Genomic DNA, 21,900 nt, shown 5'->3' with positions numbered 1-21,900 from the left:
GGCACGTTAGAATACATTGCTTGTTCAATGTGATGGAAATTCATAGTTAGGGAGTCAATCTCTGACTCGACTGAAAAGCTATTACAAGCAGACAGTAGATGATTTAATCTTCATTAGCCCAGGCACAAAGTATGGCTTTGTTATATTATTGCTACTGGAAGGTTTTCAAACCAGCAAGCATCTAGTGTAAAGTGCACAATCCCACAGGGTATCACAGGCAAGTACTTTAAATTTGCAAGCACCATCTAAAGCTGTCTAGCTTGTGAACTTGATGTTAAACCAAATTCAGGTCTATTGATGATATCCTTATCTGAATATTGTCGATAGAACATGCTGATAACAGGCAAGATGATACTAGTTTAGCAGAATTCAGCCAATATTACATGCAATAGCTATAAACAACATTAGATCTGTGCAACTTTAATGCTGCTTTTCCCTCTATCCAAATTTATTTGGTTCTGAGAAAGGCTTCAGTTTGGGCTTTCCATTAAAGATTAAGGCTGCCAAATGCCATCAATACTTTTCTGAATAAAGCACAAGTTATTCCTAAATATGGCTCCAGTTCCCAATTCTTAGCTTCAAACCAACTTGAGATTTTAGGATAATCGCTGTCTTCTACTCATCAAGAGTAACATTACATTCCTCTTAAATGCAATTTTACATTAAAAATGAGGACCTCAGTATATGGCAATATTATAACCAATTAATTATGCGTCCTGGCTTTGATGTGATATGATTTGGGCTACCCCTTGCTTGAAACATAGAACAGGTGGAGGTTATTCAGCCAAGTGAGCTGCTTTGCCATCCAACTTAATCATCGCTGATTTATGTCTTAACTTCGTATATTTGCCTTGGTTCTGTAACCCGTAATACCCTTTCCTAACAAAAATCTAATGCTCACAGTTTTGAAATTTTCAATTGACTCACAGCCTCATCAGCTCCTTGGGGTAGAGAGTTCTAGATTTCCTCACCCCCTTTCTCCTAACCTTAAACTTTAGCTCAAAATCAGTCATTTGAGATTTAAGTTACTCTAAAGACAATATGTAAGGGTGTAAAGAGTATGTCTGGGAGATATGTGCTGTCATACATCATGATACTCCCACTCATACAGGGCGTGACATTATAGTCCGTGTTTATTGGTGGAGGAGTTTTCATCCACCTGCTCCAGCAATCCCAGTTTTCAGCCTGACCGTTAGCTTTTCTGATAGAATTGTTCCTCAAAGTGTAGTGAAGAGAACCAGATCCCTTCCTATCTTTGGAGAAGCGCGTGAAAATTAAGATCCTGGACCAATTTTGCCTTCCTTCATGGCTATCATCGAGGTAGGCACATAGGAACAGGAGAGGCCATTCAACCCATTGAACATGTCTCATCATTCAATAAGATCATGGATGATTTACAACTTAATACCATTCAGCTGCACTGGCTCCATATCCCCAGTTGCTTTTACCCAAGGGAAATCTATTGACCACAATCTTGAAAGTGTCAATGAATCCGAGAATTCACAACCTCTAGATTTCCATTGCCCTTCTTGTGAAGAAGTGTTTCCTGACATCACCATTGAACAGCTTATTGAGGTTAACCCCCTTTGTTCTGGAATCCATTACCAGAGGCAATAGTTTCTCTTCTCTATCCTATCAAAAAAGTGTGAACAATGTGTTTTCCCCCCTCTGCAAAATGACCTGGAACTCTTTTGAAGATTCCCCAACAGAGAAAATATGTCCGTTTGTATCTACCCAATCAAATTCCTTTTTAAAAATAAATTTAGAGTACCTTTTTCTTTTTTTTCCAATTAAGGGGCAGTTTAGCATGCCCAATTCACTGATCCTGTACATCTTTTTTAGGTTGTGAGGGTGAGACCCACGCAGGCACGGGGAGAATGTGCAAACTCCACACGGACAGTGACCCAGGGCTGGGATCGAACCCGGGTCCTCAGCCAATCAAATTCCTTTATCATTTTAAAACCTTGGATTAAATCTCCCCTCAATCTTCTCAACTCAACAACTATTGTTGCTCTCTTACTCTAAATGTTGTATTCTAGGTATTTAACCATCTTTCTGACCATGCTGCTATGTCCCATGGTAAACTGATTACCATGTATAGAGCAATTTAATGTAGAAAATGACCCCAAGGTGCTTCACAGAGTCGTAAAGAAAATAAAAAGACATGGAGGTTAAAAAACCCCAAAGTGCTTAAATATAATTGAAGAAACTGAAAAGTCAAGGGAAGTTTTTCAAATCAGTTTTGGATAAGATTCTGCGTCCAATGTCAGCTGAGAATTTTGAATAGAAAGACCACTATCCATCAAATCAAAGTTGGCTTAGCTCAAAATTTGAGGGGAACTAAACTATCTACCAGGAACAAACTAGAATGGGGGATGCAAGCTGGTTAAAGTGTGAAAAATATGCGTATCCAAGCATTGAAAGAAACCTACCGCAGTGGACAATCCAGAACAGTCATGAGATAGAACACAGATATGGAAGGATATAGAAGGAAGAAATAACATTTATAACACCCACACACAAACAGTAAGTAAAGAAACCGGACAAAGGTGGAGAAATGATCTAGTTAAAAAAAGCACAACCATCAAAGAATGCCCGATCTTTAACATAAATCTTTCTAAAGTATTTTCGAATCTTTTGGAGATCTTTGTCCATAAGGTGCGTACTTTGCACACAATTTAACTCACTATAAATTAATCAAAATGTAATTATTTTAATAATTTGTGTTGAGCAATTTTAAGAGCATCAGATCAGTTCTCCAGGTCTTATGTCAACAATAGTTCAATAAGAAATTATACTAGATTCTGTATGTCAATATTACCCAGAAATCCTTTAACAATTCTGTTAGCATTATCTGCTTCAAAGCTTTGCCAAATAACTTTGAAAATAGGTTTTCACTCACATATTAGTTAGTAGTGGGGGAAAGCATTGGAAATATTTAACCACCTCCAGCGACAAATATTTTCGCAAACAGACACACACTCTTGAAGAGAAGTGACTGAAAAATGTTCCGATGATTAAATTAATTGCGTCGTGTGCAATTCCAAGCTTCCCTGAGTGCCTCAATCCAATCCAAACAGGCAACATTTCCAACAAGCAAAGTGAACATTTCTCAAAGGCATCTTGAGAATTTCGCTTCACTGATTGGAATTACTTTTTGAAATCAGAGATCGTGAAGTCGAAGTGGGTGGAGGGGGAAAGGGTGGAATTGGATTTCGGTGGGGGTCACAGATCAGGCAGTGCAACATCAATCACCCTTCACTAAAATGGAATATCACGCATTTCCTATAGCAGTAATAACATGCATTTACATAATAATGTAGTGAAGCTTTCCAAGGTGCTTCACAGGAGCGTAATTAACACGAGGAGTTATTAGAACAGGCAACCAAAACCTTGATCAAAGAAGTAGACTTCCTGAAGGTGGAGTGAGGGGTCCAGAAACTGAAAGGTTCAGGCATAGATTTCCGAAGCTTAAGGCCCAGGCAGTGGAAGTCATCATAGCTGCTAATGGTGGAGTGATCAAAATTGGAAATGTGCAAGAGTCCAGAATTGGAGGATCTCAGAGAACTTGGAGGGTTGTCGGACTGGCGGATGTAACTAATTCTTTGTTTCAATAGTTCATTCACAGCGGACTCCATTGTGCAAACAAAATAGCATTTCAACAATCCTATCACCCCATCATATTAAATCTAATAGATAGCAAGCTTTGCAGTCAGCCTGCCTCTCCCTTTCTTATAGTAGTATGTCCTGCCTGTGAAGTATTTATTTCTTCCTGTTTAATAATATTGCTTCAGGGTTATCTGGTAGAATCTTATATTATTGTTGTGGGGAAGATGACGTCATTGGGCTCAATTCAGTTAAGCTGCAGCCCTTCTGAAGACCTCAGGCAATCAAGTACTAAGATCATTTCAGGCCTATTTAGTAGAATAGCGATTCATATCTTGCGGCCAAAAGCTCAAAAAGAGATTTCACGTTATTAGATGGCTCAGTGAGGCGGATGTAAAATCCAAGTCAAAGTTCAAAGATTCAGCAATGCTGAAGATCTTGGCTGCAGACAATGGGAAAACGCACTTGCTGAAGGGAGATTTTAATTGGTGCAGTTGATGCCATGTGTTTGGATATGCTTGGTTGAACACATGTGCATAGTGTGAAGGGGACACTGCTTCATAGTACACTTTCACTGACACAAACTCATGTACACATCTATGTATCCCGGCACAAATGTATATATTTGTCAGAGTCCACACTTCTAAGTGCGCACTGGGCACACACACACTTACATACACACACAGACACTTGCACAGACTCTCACTCAAACACACCCACACCCACTCTCTCTATTACAGGAGGAAGTGATAGGGTTGTGGTATTGTTACTGGACTAGTAATTCAGAGACCCAGGGTAGTGTTCTAGGTTTCGCATCGCAGGACGTCAGATGGTGAAATTTGAAATCAATAGAAATCTGGAATTAAAAGTCTAATGATAACCATGAAACAATTGTCATAAAAACCCATCTGGTTCACGAATGCACTTTAGGGAAGGAAATCGTCCGCCCTTGCCTAGTCTGGCTTAAATATGATCCCGATCCACAGCAATATAATTGGCTCTCAAATACTCTCTGAATTGGCCTAGCAAGCCATTCAGTTCAAGTTCAAGGGAAGTTAAGGATGGACAATAAATGCTGGCTGAGCCAACAATGCCCACATCCTTTTCCCTGCTTGTTGGGTGGATGCTTTGGTGAAGAAAGTTAGGGTGACTGAAGAAAGTTAAACTCCACTGGTGGTGCTGGTGGATGGATCCATGGACCAGGAGTGGGTTGAGAAGAAGTGACCAGTTGGAGCAAGAGAACCTTGGTGTGCCACAGGTCAAGATGGTGGAGAGCAAAGGGCAGCCCTGTCTGCCCAATGGTCAACAGAACAGCTGGTGGACTTTTTAAACAAGTAGTTCAGCCAGCTGAGGAGGGAAGCCCAGGAAGATCTCGCCAAGGCGGTGGAACATTAAAAGTAGGAATTGACCGTGTGGAACAGAGGCTGGAGTCCAGGGCCAAGCTATTCGGAAAATGGAGGAGGCAGCGAAGATGCCTTGGCGGCCGAAATATAATAATGCGGGAGACCCAGAAGCGGTTAAAGGAGAAGGTGGAGGACCTGGAGAATCGTTCCCAGAGACAAAATCGAGGAATCGTGTGGATGCCTGAAGGCATTGAGAGAGCGGATGCTGGCTCCTATGTAGCAAAGATGCTGGAAAGGCTGAGGGGGCAGGGGGCCTTTGACTGGCCCCTGGAGGTTCACTGGGCGCACAGGGCACTGATGAGTAAGCCGCAGGTGAACAAGCCGCTGAGGGTGGTGATCTCCACCAAAGTGTACTATGAACCCCCAGGGGCCAGTCAAAGGCCCCCTGCCCCCTCAGCCTGGATAAGAAGATATTGAGATGAGCGAGGGGGATGAGGAAGTGCATCTGGGAAGTGAACAAGTTTGGGTGTACCAGGACTTGGGCGCGGACCTGGCAAAGAGAGCCGGGTTCACTCGGGTGAAGGCTGCACTCTGTAAAAAGGGGGTAAAGTTTGGGATGTTGTACCTGAGGGTAGGAGGCTCAGGAACCTTGGGCAGGGGATGCCAAGCTAGCTGGGCAGGCTAGTTAATGGGAGCACAGTGGCCAAGTGTTTAGTGCAGTAGAGGGGGATTTGGTTGTTCTTTTGTTCAGGGAAGGGGGGAAAGGGGGGTAGGGAGGGGGGCTGCTGACAAAGGTGTGGCTGCTGTGGCGCAGCAAGAAAAGGAGTGGTGACGGTGGGCTTCCGAGGGTGGACCTGGAGGGTCACGTGACACGGGCCGGGGGCTGGCCAAAGAAAGGATATGGTTGATCGACAGGGGGGTGGGGGTGCCCCCTGTCCAGGTTGGTTGGTCACATGGAATGTGAGAGGGCTGAATGGACCAGTCAAATGATCGTGTACGTTCGCGCACTTGAGGAGCTTGAAGGTGGACATGGCAAGAAACACACCTGAAGATCGAGTAAGGAAAGGGTGGATAGGGCATGTCTTTCATTCGGGTTTGGACATGACGATGAGGGGGATGGCGGTGTTGGTAAACAAACAGGTGGCATTTGAGGTGGGGAAAATTGTAGCAGATTCGGGATGGAGATTTGTGATGGTGAGTTGCAAGCTGGAGAGAATGCCATTGGTTTTGGTTAATGTTTATGCCCCAAACTGGGACGATGTGGAGTTTATGAGGCGGGGAAAATCATGGACCTGGACATGCACTGGTAGATTATGGGGGGGGGGGGGGGGGGGGGGGGGGTGCTTTAACACGGTCTTTGAACCAGGTTTGGACTGGTCGAGCCCGAGGTCGGGGAGAGTGTCGGCGGTGGCGAAGGAGCTGAAGGGATTCATGGAGTACATGGGGACTGGACCCAAGGAGGTTTGGGAGGCCGAGGGTGAAAGAGTTCTCATACTTCTCTCATGTGCACAGGTTGTACTCTCGGAGTGATTTTTTCGCGGTGGGGAAGACGTTGCTGGCGGGGGTCGTCAACTCAGGGTATTTGGAGGTCGTAGTTTCAGATCACACGCTGCACTGAGTGGACTTGCCAAGTGGACCAGGGAATGGAACCCAGCATCCGCAGTGGGTGAGGTCTCGACCACCACGCTGTGGGAGGTGCTCAAAGCAGTGGTTAGGGCGGGAGTTCATATCGATCCGGATGCATAGGGAGAAGGAGGAGCGAGCAGAGATGACAAAGTTGGTGGATGGGATCCTGCGGGTGGACAAGAGATATTCAGAGGCCCTGGAGGCAGGGATGTTGAAGGAGAGGCAGAAGTGCAGATGGAGTTTGGGCTTGTGTTCACAGGGAAGGCAGTTGCGGAGGGCCAGAGGGGGAGTGTACGAGTACGGGGAGAAGGCGAGTAGGATACTGGCCCACCAACTCAGGAAGCAGGAGGCGGTGAGGAAGATTGGAAGGTTGAAGGACAGGAGGGGAAGAGTGGCACTGGACCCGGTGGGGGTGAATGGAGTATTTGAAGAGTTTTACTGGAGGCTTTATGAACCGGCCAGGGGGGAGGGAATGCGGTGGTTCCTGGACAGGTTGGAATTCCCCAAGGTGGAGAAGGAACAGGTGGAGGTACTGGGGGGGGGCCCCCATTGGGCTCGTGGAAGTTATGGAGGGCAAGGGGGCAATGGATGCAGAGAAGGCTTTTGATCGGGTGGAATGGGAGTATTTGTGGGAAGTGTGCGGATGTTTTGGGTTCGGGCAGGGGCTGGTGGACTGGGTTTGATTATTGTATGGGGTCCCGGTAGCGAGTGTGTGGACGAAACTGGTGAGCTTTGGGCTTCACTGTGGGACAAGGCAGGGGTGCTCACTCTCCCCATTGCTTTTTGGCTTGGCAATAGAGCCATTGGCAATGGCGCTGAGCATTGAGGAGTTGGGGAGAAATCGTGCGGGGGCTGGGGGAGGGGGGGAGGTTGAGCACTGAGTTTCGTTATATGAGGACAACATGCTGCTGTATATTTTGGACCTACTGGGAGGCATTGGGGGAATGATGAGTATTCTGGACGCGAGGTTTCGGCAATGGTGACAGGCAGGGATTGAGTGGTTTGGGAACCTGTTTGTGGGGGCAGCTTTGCGTGTTTAGAGGACCTGAAGGAGGAATATGAGCTGCCCAAAGTGAAAGAGTCACAGGGACCCGCAAACCATTTTCACGTGTTTTGGGCATGTCCGAAATGAAGGGGTTTCTGGCAGGAGTTCGTGCTGAGGGTGAAGGTGGGCCCGAGTCCAGAAGTGGCGATATTTGGACTGTCGGAGGACCCGGGAGTCCAGGGAGCGAGAGAGGCTGATGATCTGGCCTTTGCCTCCCTGGTAGCCCGGAGAGGGATTTTGGTGGTGCGGATGGATCCGGAGCCACTGCTACCCGGGGGGGGGGGGGGGGGGGGGGGGGGGGGGTGGTGAGCGACCTGGTGGAGTTCATAAGGTTGGAGTAAATCAAATTTGTCTTAACACCTTCAAAGAGAATTGAGGCGCAGCAGGGTGAGGGTGGGAGTGGGGTGGGGGAGATAAAAGGGTTAAAATGGGGAAGGCAGCACAGGAGGAGGGAAATGGCAGTGGGGTTGGGGTGTTGGTTAGCTAGTTATTCATTGATTATGATATTCCTTTCTTATGATGTTTGTACTTGCTCTTGTTTTTGTTTGTATTTATTGTTTATATAAATGCCTTAATAAAATTATTTTTAAAAACACACACACAGATACATATGCAAGCACACATGGAAATTCTTAAACCCATGCAGCAGGAAGCCGTGACTTCTGTTTAATGACGGCATCTCTGACAGTGCACTGGACCTGTTGAGATTATGTTCTCAAGTCTCTGAAATAGGGCTTGAACCCATAACATTGTTTCAGCCTGACTTACGCTGCTGCCCACATGAAGGTGTATCAGCCATACATCAAAAACAGATCAGGATGATGACCTGAGATGTTGTTCTGGGCGATGATCTCAGCTCCACGTTGCACGCCTTTGGTGTTCAGCTTGAGGAACTGCTAAGTATCCTTGAGAGAATGTTGGAAGCACAGGAGAGAATCCTTGCATTTGATAGAGCACTTTCACAGCTAAGGGCCTGCCTTTGGTTCGTTGAGATCCTGTTGCATGATATGTCACATATCCCAATGGATTCGGGAGGCAGGAGCCAGCCTGTGTGTCCGGTTTCTATCAGAAAGTGAGAGGCGAGTTCCCACCGGGTTTGAAGGTTGGATGCCATGAATTAGTGCCTGATTTGAGGTTGAGCATATCGGGTTTGATGGAGCACCATGTATCTGGTATTCGAGGCCTATGGTCAGTTGGGTTCCCTGACCACTGGTCTTATATCATCCTGTTAAATGAATGTGCTTCTTTCGTTAGAATCCTCAAGAAGTCCTGAGCAATGTTTGATGATCCTGTCATGGTTTTGGACTTTTCAAGCAAAATAGATGGTCTTAATATCCTGTGGTACTTCAATAATCCTGGACTTTACTCCCTTATGATTATGCTACTATTTATTTGTGGACTTTTCTCCTGTAAGGGCATGCAAGGTGTGACCACAAGGGTGAAGGTCACCTGTTATCCTGTTCTAGCAAAAACAATATTAAGTACATTATGTGATATGTGGTCTGGTGCACAGTTTTATTCTTCTCTTTTTATGTGCAGTTATCCTTGCGGTTATGGGAAGGGAGTGTGTTTTGGACACCCCTTATCTCCTTGATAGTGAAGATGAGTGGAGCGATGGCAGGGTGATGGGTGGTTGGTTGTGTGTAGTTTGGTGTTAGGGTTAGTTAAGTCCTCACTAAGATTGAGGACAATCCACCAGTTACAGCCAATTGTATTGGGTTTTATTTAGCTTTTTGTTATTTTGAATTTAAGAATCCATGCCTACCTCCATCGATGGCCTCGGCAGATTATGTATCCTGGGGAGGAGTGGGTCCAGTCTGACTTTTCCTTGAATTCAACATTTTAGGGAATGAGTTGTGCCATATGCCGAGATAGGCTTGGTTAGTCCTTGATTGATTTGTTGATTGTTCCTCGACCAAATCGGGAATTTTTCCCTTGAGGAGCTTTTTCTTCTTCTCCTCACCTGGGAGAGTAGTGCCCTGTTCACTGGGGGTAGTGCACTGCGCTGGGTGTGATTGAGGGGGCCCGGGACCGGTTGGGGCATAGGTTTTGGGGTGTGCTGGATGTCCTGGGGGAGTTGATTTTTGTGTGTCGGGGGTGCCGGCTGGGCCAGGTCCAGTGCTGCGGTTGGTATCCTGTTGCCCCCTGGAGCTTTGGATGCTCCTTCTCGAAGGCACTTATTAGAGACATCCCGAGAGGACTTTTCTGTGCATGAGGCCTGGGGTTGAGCTGAATCCTGCACTTTCGGTGTTATCCTGCTTCCCCCCCTCTTGCGGTCGGGACACCATTTTATTCGACGGAACAGTTTTTTCTCTTCCTCATTTGGCCATTTTTCCCTTAAGGGGTGGGCACAGTACGAAGTCTCACAACACCAGGTTAAAGTTCAACAGGTTTATTTGAACTCAGAAGCTTTCGGAGCGCTGCACCCTCATCAGGTGAAATGGAGGCAGATTCACAATTTTAGCATATATAGGAGAAACACCATCCTGGTTTCGTTCGATAGTCAATGACCCCCCCCCCCCCCCCCACCCCACAAGTTCCCATTGAGCATTCAGATTAACAAATACGGGAACATTGAAATGGTGAATTAGAAAAAGACCAAGGTTCAACCAGTTCACCTTCTACTGTCCAGGTAGTCACATTAAACAATGTGAATCAAGTTATTGACCAATCACATTGATCAATCTCGATCAATGAGTGCACAGTAGGGCCAGACATGAAGTATGGAAACCTCCCAAAATGGGAGAGATTTGGGAGCCATGAGGTCCAAAGTAATTTGATCTTCCAAAACTCGCTCCTCTCACCACATACGGTATAACTATAATGAAAATTAATGTTACTTGAATATTACTATTTAATGTAAAAATGATTTCAGATTGATAGGATGCTTCAATGGTTCATATTAGCTACCATTCAGCTCAACCCACAATTGTACCTAATTGATTGATTACATAATGTCAGCCCAAAGTAGATAGATCAATAACGGGGCTATGCTGAAGATTAATCTTTACAGCTTCATAGGAAAGGTAAAACATCTTAAACGCTTGATAAAATTGAAATTCATTAGCTTTGCTGAATGGAATGAGCGATCCTGGAATCTCCCATTACTGGCTTTGGGGTGAGAGCTGACAGGGAGGCAAAGAATTTCCAAAGAGTTAATGTGTCGCTGTGGCATGTTCCTGAACCTGGGCGTGCAGGTCCACAGATCTTTGAAAGTGGCAACACAAGTGGACAAGATAGACAAGAAAGCACAGGGAATGCTTGCCTTCATTGGACGGGGAACGAGTATAAAAACTGGCAAGTCATGCTACAGTTGTGTAGAACCTTGGTAAGGCCGCACTTGGAATATTGCACACAATTCTGGTCGCCACACTACCAGAAGGATGTGGAGGCTTTGGAAAGAGTGCAGAAAAGATTTACCAGGATGTTGCCTGTTCTGGAGGGTGTTAGCTATGCGGAGTGGATAAATAGACTCGGACTGTTTTCATTAGAACGACAAAGGTTCAGGGGTGACCTGATATAGGTATACAAGATTATGAGGGGCAGGATAGAATGGATGGGCAGGCACTCTTTCCAAGGGTGGAGGTGTCAGTCACCAGGGAACATAGGTTTAAGGTTCATGGGGCAAAGTTTAGAGGAGATGTGCGAGGCAGGTTTTTTACGGAGGGTGGTGAGTGCCTCGAACGCGTTGCCAGGGGAGGTTGTGGAAGCAGATATATTAAAGGCTTTCAAAAGGCACTTCAAATACTTGGATAGGATGGGTATGGAGGGATACCACACCAAGAGGTGCTGAGGGTTTTGGCCAAGGTGGTATCATGACCGCTGCAGGTTTGGAGGGCTAAAGGGCCTGTTCCTGTGTTGTTTTGTTCTTTGTTCTGTCAGTCATTTTTGAGGTCTATGACATTGAATGAGTACATTCGGGTCTCGCAGGGAAGTGATGACTTCTAATATTACCCACTGTTAGATAAAAGTAAATGATGGCCATAATCTCGGAGCTGGGAGCTCTTTTTTTGTATTGGGAGGCTGGTTTGTATTCATAGCTTCCAGTGGGCCCAGAATAACTTGGATATACATCTATTCATGCCTTGCTATTGTTGAACTGTGACCATAACTGGTAGTAGTTGGGATGGATACAATAGTTGGGATGGTAACGACGTTCAATGTATTTACCATATTCATCTTCATTGGATTTGTCTAACCAAAGATATGTGGCAAAATCATTATACCTATAAATGTACAATGCTATAATTGGACTACTAATTCAGAGGATTCCTTGGAAACATTTTTTATCTTTATACTCTATCTCTGACATTGTAATCAAGTGAAACTAACCATTTAATTACTAATTAACTACGAGTCAGTGAATAATAAAACAGAGACATTCTTTTACCTATCATGTAAACAATTATCTATCAATGGCAAAGAGAATTCTTCTCAGGATAACTCCTCACAAGATTCCCTTCCTACATTACCTGGTCTGTAGCTGACTTTCCCAGCTCCTTCACATCTTTCATGTTCATAGCATTCTTCCCTCCCTTTTCTTTCCCCTTCTTCTTGTTCTTTTTCTTCAACAGGCATTTTTTGCAGACGCAGAAGCAGCAGGTGAGAATCAAAAGGACGGCAACAATCGCAATGGCTATCAAGGCCCAAGGAGGCACTGTAATGAAAACCGACAAACACAATCCACATCAGAAAGAAAGAACTTGCATTCATGGAAGACCTTTCTGTAGGAATCGGGAGAGTCCATTCAGCCCCTCGAGCCGCTTCGCCCATTCAGTTAGATCAGGGCTGATATGTATGCCAAACGTCAAATCCATCTACCTTTGATCCATCGCCCTTGACACCCTGACCCCACAAAAATCTATTATGTAGCACAGAAGGAGAATCATCATACCCACACTGGCTCCTAGAAAGAACTTTCCAATCAATCCCACCCCTCCATTTGCTCATTCCCCTGCAACTTTATCCAATTTCTTTATGCATGGTCCTGTTGAATCCGTTCCCAGATCCCTGTTGGAAGTATGTTTTAGACCACAACATCACCATGTAATTGTCAATTATATTAAATCTGTTTCCCCTGGTTACTGACCCTCTGCTACTGGAAACAGGCTCTTCCTATCAAAACCCCTCGCAATGACGATGGCAATTTTTAAGTGAGGGTATTGCTCACATGACATAGAAAATAAAATAACTTTCATTTATCTAGCACCTTTCATGGCTTCAGAACATTCCTTCACTGTGCTTTATAACCAGTGAAGGACTTTTGAAGTACAGTCATTGTTGGAATGCAGGAAAGGTGGCTGCCAACTTCATACAACAAGCTCCCACGAACAGCAATATGATAATGGCCAAATAATCGGTTTAATTTTGGTCATTGATTCAGGGATAAATATTGGCCAAGGCTTCATGGAAAACTATCCTAGTCTTCTTTCGAATAGGATATACTGTGACCCTCTGAGAGGAAGGCGGGCTCTTAGCTTAACACCTTGTTTGAAGGTGGCACCTCTAACAGTGCTGCATGCCCTCAGTACTGGCACTGGGGTGGGGAGGGTCAGCCACATTTCACCCAACATCAGTAAGAACAGATTGACCATTATTGCACTGCCTTTTGTGAGACCTTGCTAATTGATTGGTGTTTTTCTTGCAACAATAACCACACTCCTAAAGTACTTCATCAGTTGTAAGTCCTTTGGGATATGCTGAGGAGGTGAAAAGTGCTCAAGAATTGCGAGTTCTTTAATTTTTCTTTCAAGATGAACATCTTTGGAGTGCAAGTACGTGTTAATTAAAATACCATTTGTACCTGTGCATTACACTGTGCTTGTGTTACTAATGATGATGTCAATTTATCACAATTATTTGCAGCAGTTACGAATTAATATGTTAATCTTACTTGAAGCATTGAATAATGTTGGATTGGATAGCATACAGCACCCGGCAGTGTAGTCACTATATCTAAGTCAAATTTGAGGAGACGGTGTCGACAGTTTAAGTTGCTTTTGTCTTGTTTGCTAAAGTAGATGTACATATTTATTGGATCAATCTTTTTTGAGAGCTGGGATAACTTGACAGGGAAATGAGGAGCTTAACTGTTGGGTTGATTTGCATTTGATTTAAATTTATTGATTGTACTGAGACCATTGAGTTACTGTCAATGAGTATATTACTGCATTCTTTAGTTTTGGCAGCTTAACTTCCCTCAAAATCATGGTTAGTACACATCCATCAGACAATGGGAAGAATCTTAACTCCTCAAAACAGATGGGCTGGGTTGGGCCAGAGGTTTTCATAGAATTTACAGTGCAGAAGGAGGCCATTCGGCCCATCAAGTCTGCACCGGCTCTTGGAAAGAGCACCCTACCCAAGGTCAGCACCTCCACCCTATCCCCATAACCCAGTAACCCCACCCAACACTAAGGGCAATTTTGGACACTAAGGGCAATTTTGGACACTAAGGACAATTTATCATGACCAATCCACCTAACCTGCACATCTTTGGACTGTGGGAGGAAACCGGAGTGCCCGGAGGAAACCCACGCACACACGGGGAGGATGTGCAGACTCCGCACAGACTGTGACCCAAGCCGGAATCGAACCTGGAGCTGTGAAGCAATTGTGCTATCCACAATGCTACCGTGCTGCCCTTTTTTTTTTTCCCGGGCGCTTCCGACCAGAAGCGAGAGCCCCTCAGGGCTCGCCTCCCTGCCTCACCGGGTAAGTGAAAAAAACGATAAGAGTAGTGGTATTTCAACGGCAGCTGGAGCCTCCCACTTATTCTACACCTCTCATGTCTCTTCACAGGTTAAAGTTCACAAAATCTAAAATAGGAATTCAACTTGCTTGAATCCACCGACTTCCAGTGAATAACAAAAAGGTTCTTGGTTATATTATCTGCCTGACATTTCTCATATCATAAGCACACTATTTCCCTCTTTATCTGAAATCCTATGTCATTTGTCATCCAGTAAGAAGTCTTACAACACCAGGTTAAAGTCCAACAGGTTTGTTTCAATGTCACTAGCTTTCGGAGCGCTGCTCCTTCCTTCACCTGAGGAAGGAACAGCGCTCCGAAAGCTAGTGACATCGAAACAAACCTGTTGGACTTTAACCTCGTGTTGTAAGACTTCTTACTGTGCTCACCCCAGTCCAACGCCGGCATCTCCACATTTGTCATCCAGGGAGATGTGTTTTTTTTAGTTCTTTCATGGGACATGGGCAGCACTTGCAAAGGCCAGCATTTTTTTGTGTGGTGGCTTAAGGCAATATTAGTGAGAGGTCCCAGAGAATGGAACAAGGGTTTATCGATAACAAGTCAAGGTAAACTATACACAGGCACAGAGCCACAAAATAGTTCTATGTCATTCTCTAAGTCGGAATAAAGATTGTAGACTTCCAGTTTACACAAATACTTTATTCAGAGGGTTCGTTCTGTTTCCAGAGCTCAACTAGATGTAATACAATCAAGAGGTATCACCAGTGAAACTAAGGTAAACTGCCTATGCTGAGCTGTCTCTGTGTGCTGCTGCTCACTAGCCCTGTGCTTCTAAAAGAGGCGGATACTCCTTGGGTCGGACCCTTCATACCCGTCTCTGATGCTGCCCTCTAGTGATGCTGTGGCTGTTACATCTGTGCTGTAGTCCCTGGTATATGTGCAGATGTACAGATCACTACAAGTTCTTCACTCTCTGGCTCCAGGGTCTGCCTGGGACCCCCTACCAGGGCTCCGCGTTTTCCCCCCATTGGTCGGGGTTCGTGCACTCCTGCGTGATATGTCCCCTGCCGGTCACATTAACTGCGAGGGCTCGCCCCTTAAAGGAGCAGCGCTACCACATTGCCCATTCCTAATTGCCCTTGAACTATTTTTGACCAATTCAGAGAGCAATTAAGAGTCAATGTGGGTCTGGAGTCCTAAAGGGCATTAGTGAACCAGATGGGTTTTACAACAATCAATACTTTTTGTCATGGTGACCATTACTGAGACTAGCTTTATATTCCAGATTTATTAATTGAATTCAAATTCTATGATTTGGACCCATGTCCCCAGAGAATTAGCCTGGCTTGCAAGTCCAGTGACATTGTCACTACTCCCCTTGCCTTACCTTTCTCCTTCGTGGGAATATACCTTAAATGTACCCAAACTATCTCTTCTTTAAAGGCAGCACATTGTTCACTTACTGCTTTGTCTGCCAACCTATGACTCAAATTTATCAGGGTCAGGTTTGTTCTCCCTCTACTGAAGTTGGCTTTTCCCCAGTTAATTATTTTTTACTCTGGTTAGTTCCTTGTCCTTTCCCATAGTCAGCCTAAATGTTATGATACTGTTCCTTAAATGTTCCTGTACTGACACTTGATCCACTTGGACCATCTCAGTCCCTTGGACCAGGTCCATCAGTAACTTCTTTCTCATTGGACCAGACCCATACTGTTATTGAAAATGTCCCTGAACATACTCTAGTAACTCTTTCCCCTCACTGCCCTTTACATTACTTCTATCCCAGTCTAATTAAAGTTCCCCATTATAACTACTCAATAGTTCTTGCACATCTCTGTAATATATCCCTAAGGTATTTCAAACTTGAGGATTAACATATTGGTGACTTTAATGAGATGACAAATCAAAAACCTTCTGTCTTCTTCTGTAAACAATCACTGAGCATCTCATAATTATGGTAAATAAAGCTCCATGTGGATAAGATGTTTAATAGAAGACCTGCCTGCCTCTTTGGGAGCCATGACAGTAATTTATCTGTCTTTTGAAAAACAGGCAGCTAACCCTAGTGTCCTGGTCAACATGCATTCACCAAATAGCGTCACAAAAACATTGCCCAGTCATTATCACTGCTCAGAGGATCTTACTGTGTGCACATTAACTGCTGTGTGCCCTACTTTACAACAGTGACTACATTAACTGTAAAGCGCTTTGTGATGTTGTGAAAAGCACTATATATTTCCTTTAATGGACCGTCAGCTTTTCTTAAGTCTGTCATTCTTCAATCTATTTTCATGTGTTAGCCTGCCCTGTCAGTGTATGGATTTACCTGGTGCTGGGAGAGGCAATGGTTTACCTGTGCTTGAGTTGGAAGAATGGTATATCTGAGGGGCATTTGCTTAGGTTGTAACTGGATTCCTGAGGTCTTATTAACCTGGTTTTCTGCCCAACTAGAGTTTTTGTTATGTCGTGTTAAGCAAGTTGCAGCTACAGATATATTTCCACAGAAACAGTGCAACGCAGGTTCAATATTTTGATTCCTGGGTTGAGTAGATTGCTCTATGAGGAGAGATTGAATTTGGAAGAATGGGCAGTGATCTCATTGCAGCATAAAATTCCATGAGGGTTTGGTAGTATTCGTGCTAGAAGCTGTTTCCTCTGGCTGGAGGGGTCTATGATTAGGAAGTGCCATCTTGGCATATGGGTTGTCCATTTAGAACTATGGAGAGGTGAAATTCCTTTACTGAGAGGGTTGTGAACCTTGGGAATTCTCTACTTCAGAGGGTGGGCGTACAATCGTTGAGATTAATTAAGCCTGACATTTTTTTTGGACACAAAGGTATCAAGGGAGTTGAAGTAGAAGATCATCCATTATCTATTGAAAGGTGCAACAGGCTCTAGGGCCCAGATGAGCTACTCCTGCTCGTAATTCTTATGTTCCAATATTGTGGATGAGGTCTTTGAGAAGAGATTGCAATATTCCTGGGAGAAATACGGCCTCAGCCAAGTACTAAACATATATCATCCAGTCATTAGCACATTGTATTTTGTGGGAACTTGCTGTGCGCAAGTTGTCTACCACTTTTCCTACAGACGAATATAAAGAACATCAAAGAATGAGAAAAAGGTTGATAAGGAGGGCGAACCTAGAGTATGAGAGAAAGGGCAGCACGGTAGCTCACGTGGTTAGCACTGTGGCTTCACAGCGCCAGGGTCCCAGGTTCGATTCCCCGCTGGGTCACTGTCTGTGCAGAGTCTGCACGTTCTCCCCATGTCTGCGTGGGTTTCCTCCGGGTGCTCCGGTTTCCTTACACAGTCCAAAGATGTGCAGGTTAGGTGGATTGGCCATGCTGAACTGGCCCTTAGTGTCCAAAAAGGTTAGGAGGGATTATTGGGTTATGGGGATAGGGTGGAAGTGAGGGCTTAAGTGGGTCGGTGCAGACTTGATGGGCCGAATGGCCTCCTTCTGCACTGTATGTTCTATGTTCTAAAGCTAGCCAGTAGTATAAAGACAGACAGTAAGAGTTTCCATAGATATTTAAATAAGAAAAGAGTTAACAAAGTGAGCACTTCTCCTATGGAAAGTGTGTCCAAGGAATTGATAATGAAAAGTATGGCTATGGTGGGTGAATTAAACAGATGTTTTGCAACTGTGTTCACTACAGAGGACATAAGTAACATCTCAGAAATGGCTGTAAGCCAGGAAATGGAAGGAAGTGCGTAAGCCAGGAAAATTGCAATCACCAGGAAAATGGTATTGAGCAAATTGTTGATCTGTGAGCTGACAAATCCCCAGATTCGGATGGACTTCACCCTAAGGTCTTGAAAGATGTGGCTAATGAGATAGGTGATAGAATCAAAAGTCTAATGATGACCATGAAACCATTGTCAATTGTCATGAAAAGGTTCACTAATGTCCTTTAGGGAAGGAAATCTGTAGTCCTCACCGGGTCTAGCTTACAAGTGACTCCAGATCCACAGCAATGTGGTTGACTCTTAAATGCCCCCAAAATTGGCCTAGAAAACCACTCACAAAGTCAAAAATAAAAGAAACCGGACGGACCATCCTGCATTGATCTAGGCACTGGAAACATCAATGGCAAACTCATCCCTCTTAACTCTGCAAAGTCCTTCTTACTAACATCTGCTGGCTTGTGCCAAAATTGAGAAAGCTGTCTCACAGACTAGTCAAGCAACAGTTTGATATAATCACACTCATGGAATCATACCTCACTGATAATGTCCCAGACTATAACCATCCCTGGGTATGTCCTGTCCCATCGGCAGGACAGACCCAGCAGAGGTATACAGTCGGGAGGGAGTTGCCCTTGGAATACTCAAAATCGACTCTGAACCTCATGAAGTCTCATGGCTTCAGGTCAAACATGGGCAAGGAAGTCTGCTGATTACCACGTACCGCCCACCATCAGCTAGTGAATCATTCCTACTTCATGTTGAACAGTATTTGGAGGAAGCACTGAGGGTGGCAAGGCACAGAATGTACTCTGGGTGGGGGTTTCAATGTCCATCACCAAGAGTGGCTTGCTAGCACCACTAGTGACTGAGCTGGCCGAATCCTAAAGGATTTGTTGTTAGACTGAGTCTGTGACAGGTGGTGAGGGAACCAACAAGAGGGGAAAACATACTAGACCTCATTCTGATCCGTCTGCTTGCCACAGATTCACCTGCCCATGACAGTATCAGTAGGAGTGGCCACCACACAGACCTTGTGAGACGCAGTCACATCACTCAACACTGGGAATCCATGAGGTGCTGTGGCCCAACAGCAGCAGCAGAATCGCACTCATCCACAATCTCTAACCTCATGGCCCAGCATATCCCCCACTCTACCATTACCACCAAGTCAAGGCATCAACGAAGTGTGCAGGAGGGCATGCCAAGAAACAGGCATACCTAAAATGGTGAAGCTGCCAATACAGGGTTTAGCTTATTTGGCTGGACAGCTGGTTCATGACACAGAGTGAGGCCAGCAGTGCTAGTTCAATTCTCGTACTGGCTGAGGTTCTTCTTTTTTTTCATAAACATTTTATTGAGGTTTTTTTTTGTCATTGTAACAGCAGCAATATAAACAATGTACATGAAAATATAAACATAGTGCAAATACCGCCACCCTCTCCCACAGGTCCCACCATTACTTAACCCCCTAATCTACACTAACCTACCCCCCCTCCTTCTGCTGATGGTTAATTCTCTGCGAAAAAGTCGATGAATGGTTGCCACCTCCGAGTGAACCCTAACAATGACCCTCTCATGGCGAACTTAATTTTCTCCAGGCAGAGAAAGCCAGCCATGTCCAATAGCCAGGTCTCCGACTTCGGGGGCTTTGAGTCCCTCCATGCTCGTAATACCGCCTCTGGGCTACCAGGCGAAGCAAAGGCCAGAACGTCTGCCTCTTTCTCCTCCTGGCTTCCCAGATCCTGCGACACCCCGAAAATCGCCACATCTGGACTCAATGCCACCCTTGTTTTTAATACCTTGGACATGACGTCAGCAAACCCCTGCCAAAATCCCCTCAGCTTTGGACATGCCCAGAACATGTGGACATGGTTCGCTGGTCCTCCCGCACACTTTGCGCACCTATCCTCCACCCTAAAGAATCTGCTCATCCGGGCCACTGCCATGTGAGCCTGATGAACGACCTTGAATTGTATCAGGCTGAGCCTGGCACAAGTTGCAGTTGCCTTGACTCTGCTCAAAGCGTCCACCCAAAGGCCCTCTTCTATCTCTCCCCCCAGCTCCTCCTCCCACTTTCGCTTCAGCTCCTCGGTCTGTGTCTCCTCTGATCCCATAAGCTCCTTATATATGTCCGAGACGCTCCCCTCTCCTATCCATCCTCTAGAAACCATCCTATCCTGAATCCCCCTTAGCGGCAGGAATGGGAAGGTTGTTACCTGTCTACGCAGAAAGTCCTGCACCTGCAGGTACCGAAATTTGTTACCCCCTGCCAATGCAAATTTCTCCTCCAGTGCCTTCATACTCGGAAAGCTCCCCTCATAAACAAGTCCCCCATCCTCTCAATCCCCGCTCTCCGCCAAATTCGGAACCCCCCCGTCCATCCTCCCCGGGGCAAACCGGTGATTATCGCAGATTGGGGACCAGACCGACGTTCCCACTGCTCCCACATGTCTCCTCTGCTGCCCCCAGACTCTCAAGGCCACCACCACCACGGGGCTGGAGGAGTACTGCGCTGGCGGGAACGGCAGAGGCGCAGTTACCAGTGCCCCCAGACTTGTGCCCATGCAAGAGGCTGCCTCCATACACATCCATGCCGACCCCCCCCTCCCCCCCCCCCCACGCCCCCCCCCCCCCCCCCCCCCCCCAACCCCTCACCAGCAACTTCCTAATCATGGCTATGTTAGCTGCCCAGTAATAATTACTAAAGTTCGGCAGCGCCAGCCCTCCCTCTCCCCGACTCTGCCCCAGCATTACCCCCCTCACTCGCGGGAACTTTCCCCCCCCATACAAAGCCCGCTATAACTTTATTGACCCACTTAAAGAAGGTCCGCGGGATGAAGATGGGGAGACATTGGAAAACAAATAGGAATCTCAGGAGGACCATCATTTTCACTGTTTGAACTCTGCCCGCCAGAGACAATGGGACTGCATCCCATCTCTGGAAATCCCCCTTCATCTGATCCACCAACCGGGCCAAGTTCAATTTATGTAACCGATCCCAATCCCTCGCCACTTGGATACCGAGGTACCTGAAACTGTCCCCTACGAATCTAAGCAGCAGTTCCCCCAGTCGCCTCTCCTGACCCTTCGCCTGGACCAGAAACATCTCGCTCTTCCCCATATTAAGTTTATTCCCCGAAAACCGTCCAAAATCCCCTAAAATTGCCATGATTTCTTCCATCCTCTCCCTTGGATCTGAAACATACAAAAGCAGGTCATCCGCATACAGCGAGACTCTGTGCTCCACCCCCCCCCTCCCCCCTCCCCAAGACCAGCCCCTCGTGGCCCTCAGAGCAATTGCCAGTAGCTCTATAGCTAACGCAAACAGCAGTGGGGAGAGGGGGCATCCCTGTCTCGTCCCCCGGTGCAGTCTAAAATAGTCCGAAGTTGTCTTGTTCGTCAGTACACTTGCCACAGGAGCGTGGTACAGCAACCTGACCCAGTGGCTGAGGTTATTCTTGAAGGCCTCGCCTTCTCAACCTTGCCCCTCGCCTGAGGCTTGGTGATCCTCAGGTTAAATCACCACCAGTCATCTCTCCCCCTCAAAGAGTAAAGCAGCCAATAGTCATCTAGGACTATGGAGACAGTGGGCTGGATTCTCCGCACCCCGACGCCGAAATCGCAGGCGTAGTGTGAGTGGAGAATCCATTTTCCCGCAAGGAATCGTTACTGACGCCGATTCCCTGATTGTGCGGGTCAGGACGAGTACGCTGCGCTGCCTAGGACCTACCTGGGGCCATTGCCAGAGACCCACTCCGCCATTCTCCATCCCCGACTGGCCGAAATCCTGACAGCGTGGAACTAATGTGGTCCAGAAGTTGGGATACTTATGTGGCGGTAGCAGATTCAGTCTGTCGCGGGCCGGGCCGATTGGG

At 45.9% G+C, this 21,900-nt stretch overlaps 1 protein-coding gene across 5 annotated transcripts in view; it reads right to left on the bottom strand.

Annotated features, from left to right (window-relative positions):
- Window positions 1-21,900, bottom strand: part of syt1a (synaptotagmin Ia) — an 870,875-nt gene that overhangs the window by 86,322 nt on the left and 762,653 nt on the right. For all 5 annotated transcript variants that reach the window (XM_072484731.1, XM_072484730.1, XM_072484734.1 and 2 more), the window contains one exon: window positions 12,093-12,277. In XM_072484731.1, the coding sequence (XP_072340832.1) occupies window positions 12,093-12,277 (185 nt within the window). The remainder of the gene's footprint in view (window positions 1-12,092; window positions 12,278-21,900) is intronic.

This window comes from Scyliorhinus torazame, chromosome 19, assembly GCF_047496885.1.
Source record: "Scyliorhinus torazame isolate Kashiwa2021f chromosome 19, sScyTor2.1, whole genome shotgun sequence".
Taxonomy (NCBI): Eukaryota; Metazoa; Chordata; class Chondrichthyes; order Carcharhiniformes; family Scyliorhinidae; genus Scyliorhinus; species Scyliorhinus torazame.
This window is presented reverse-complemented; position numbering and strand designations above follow the sequence as displayed.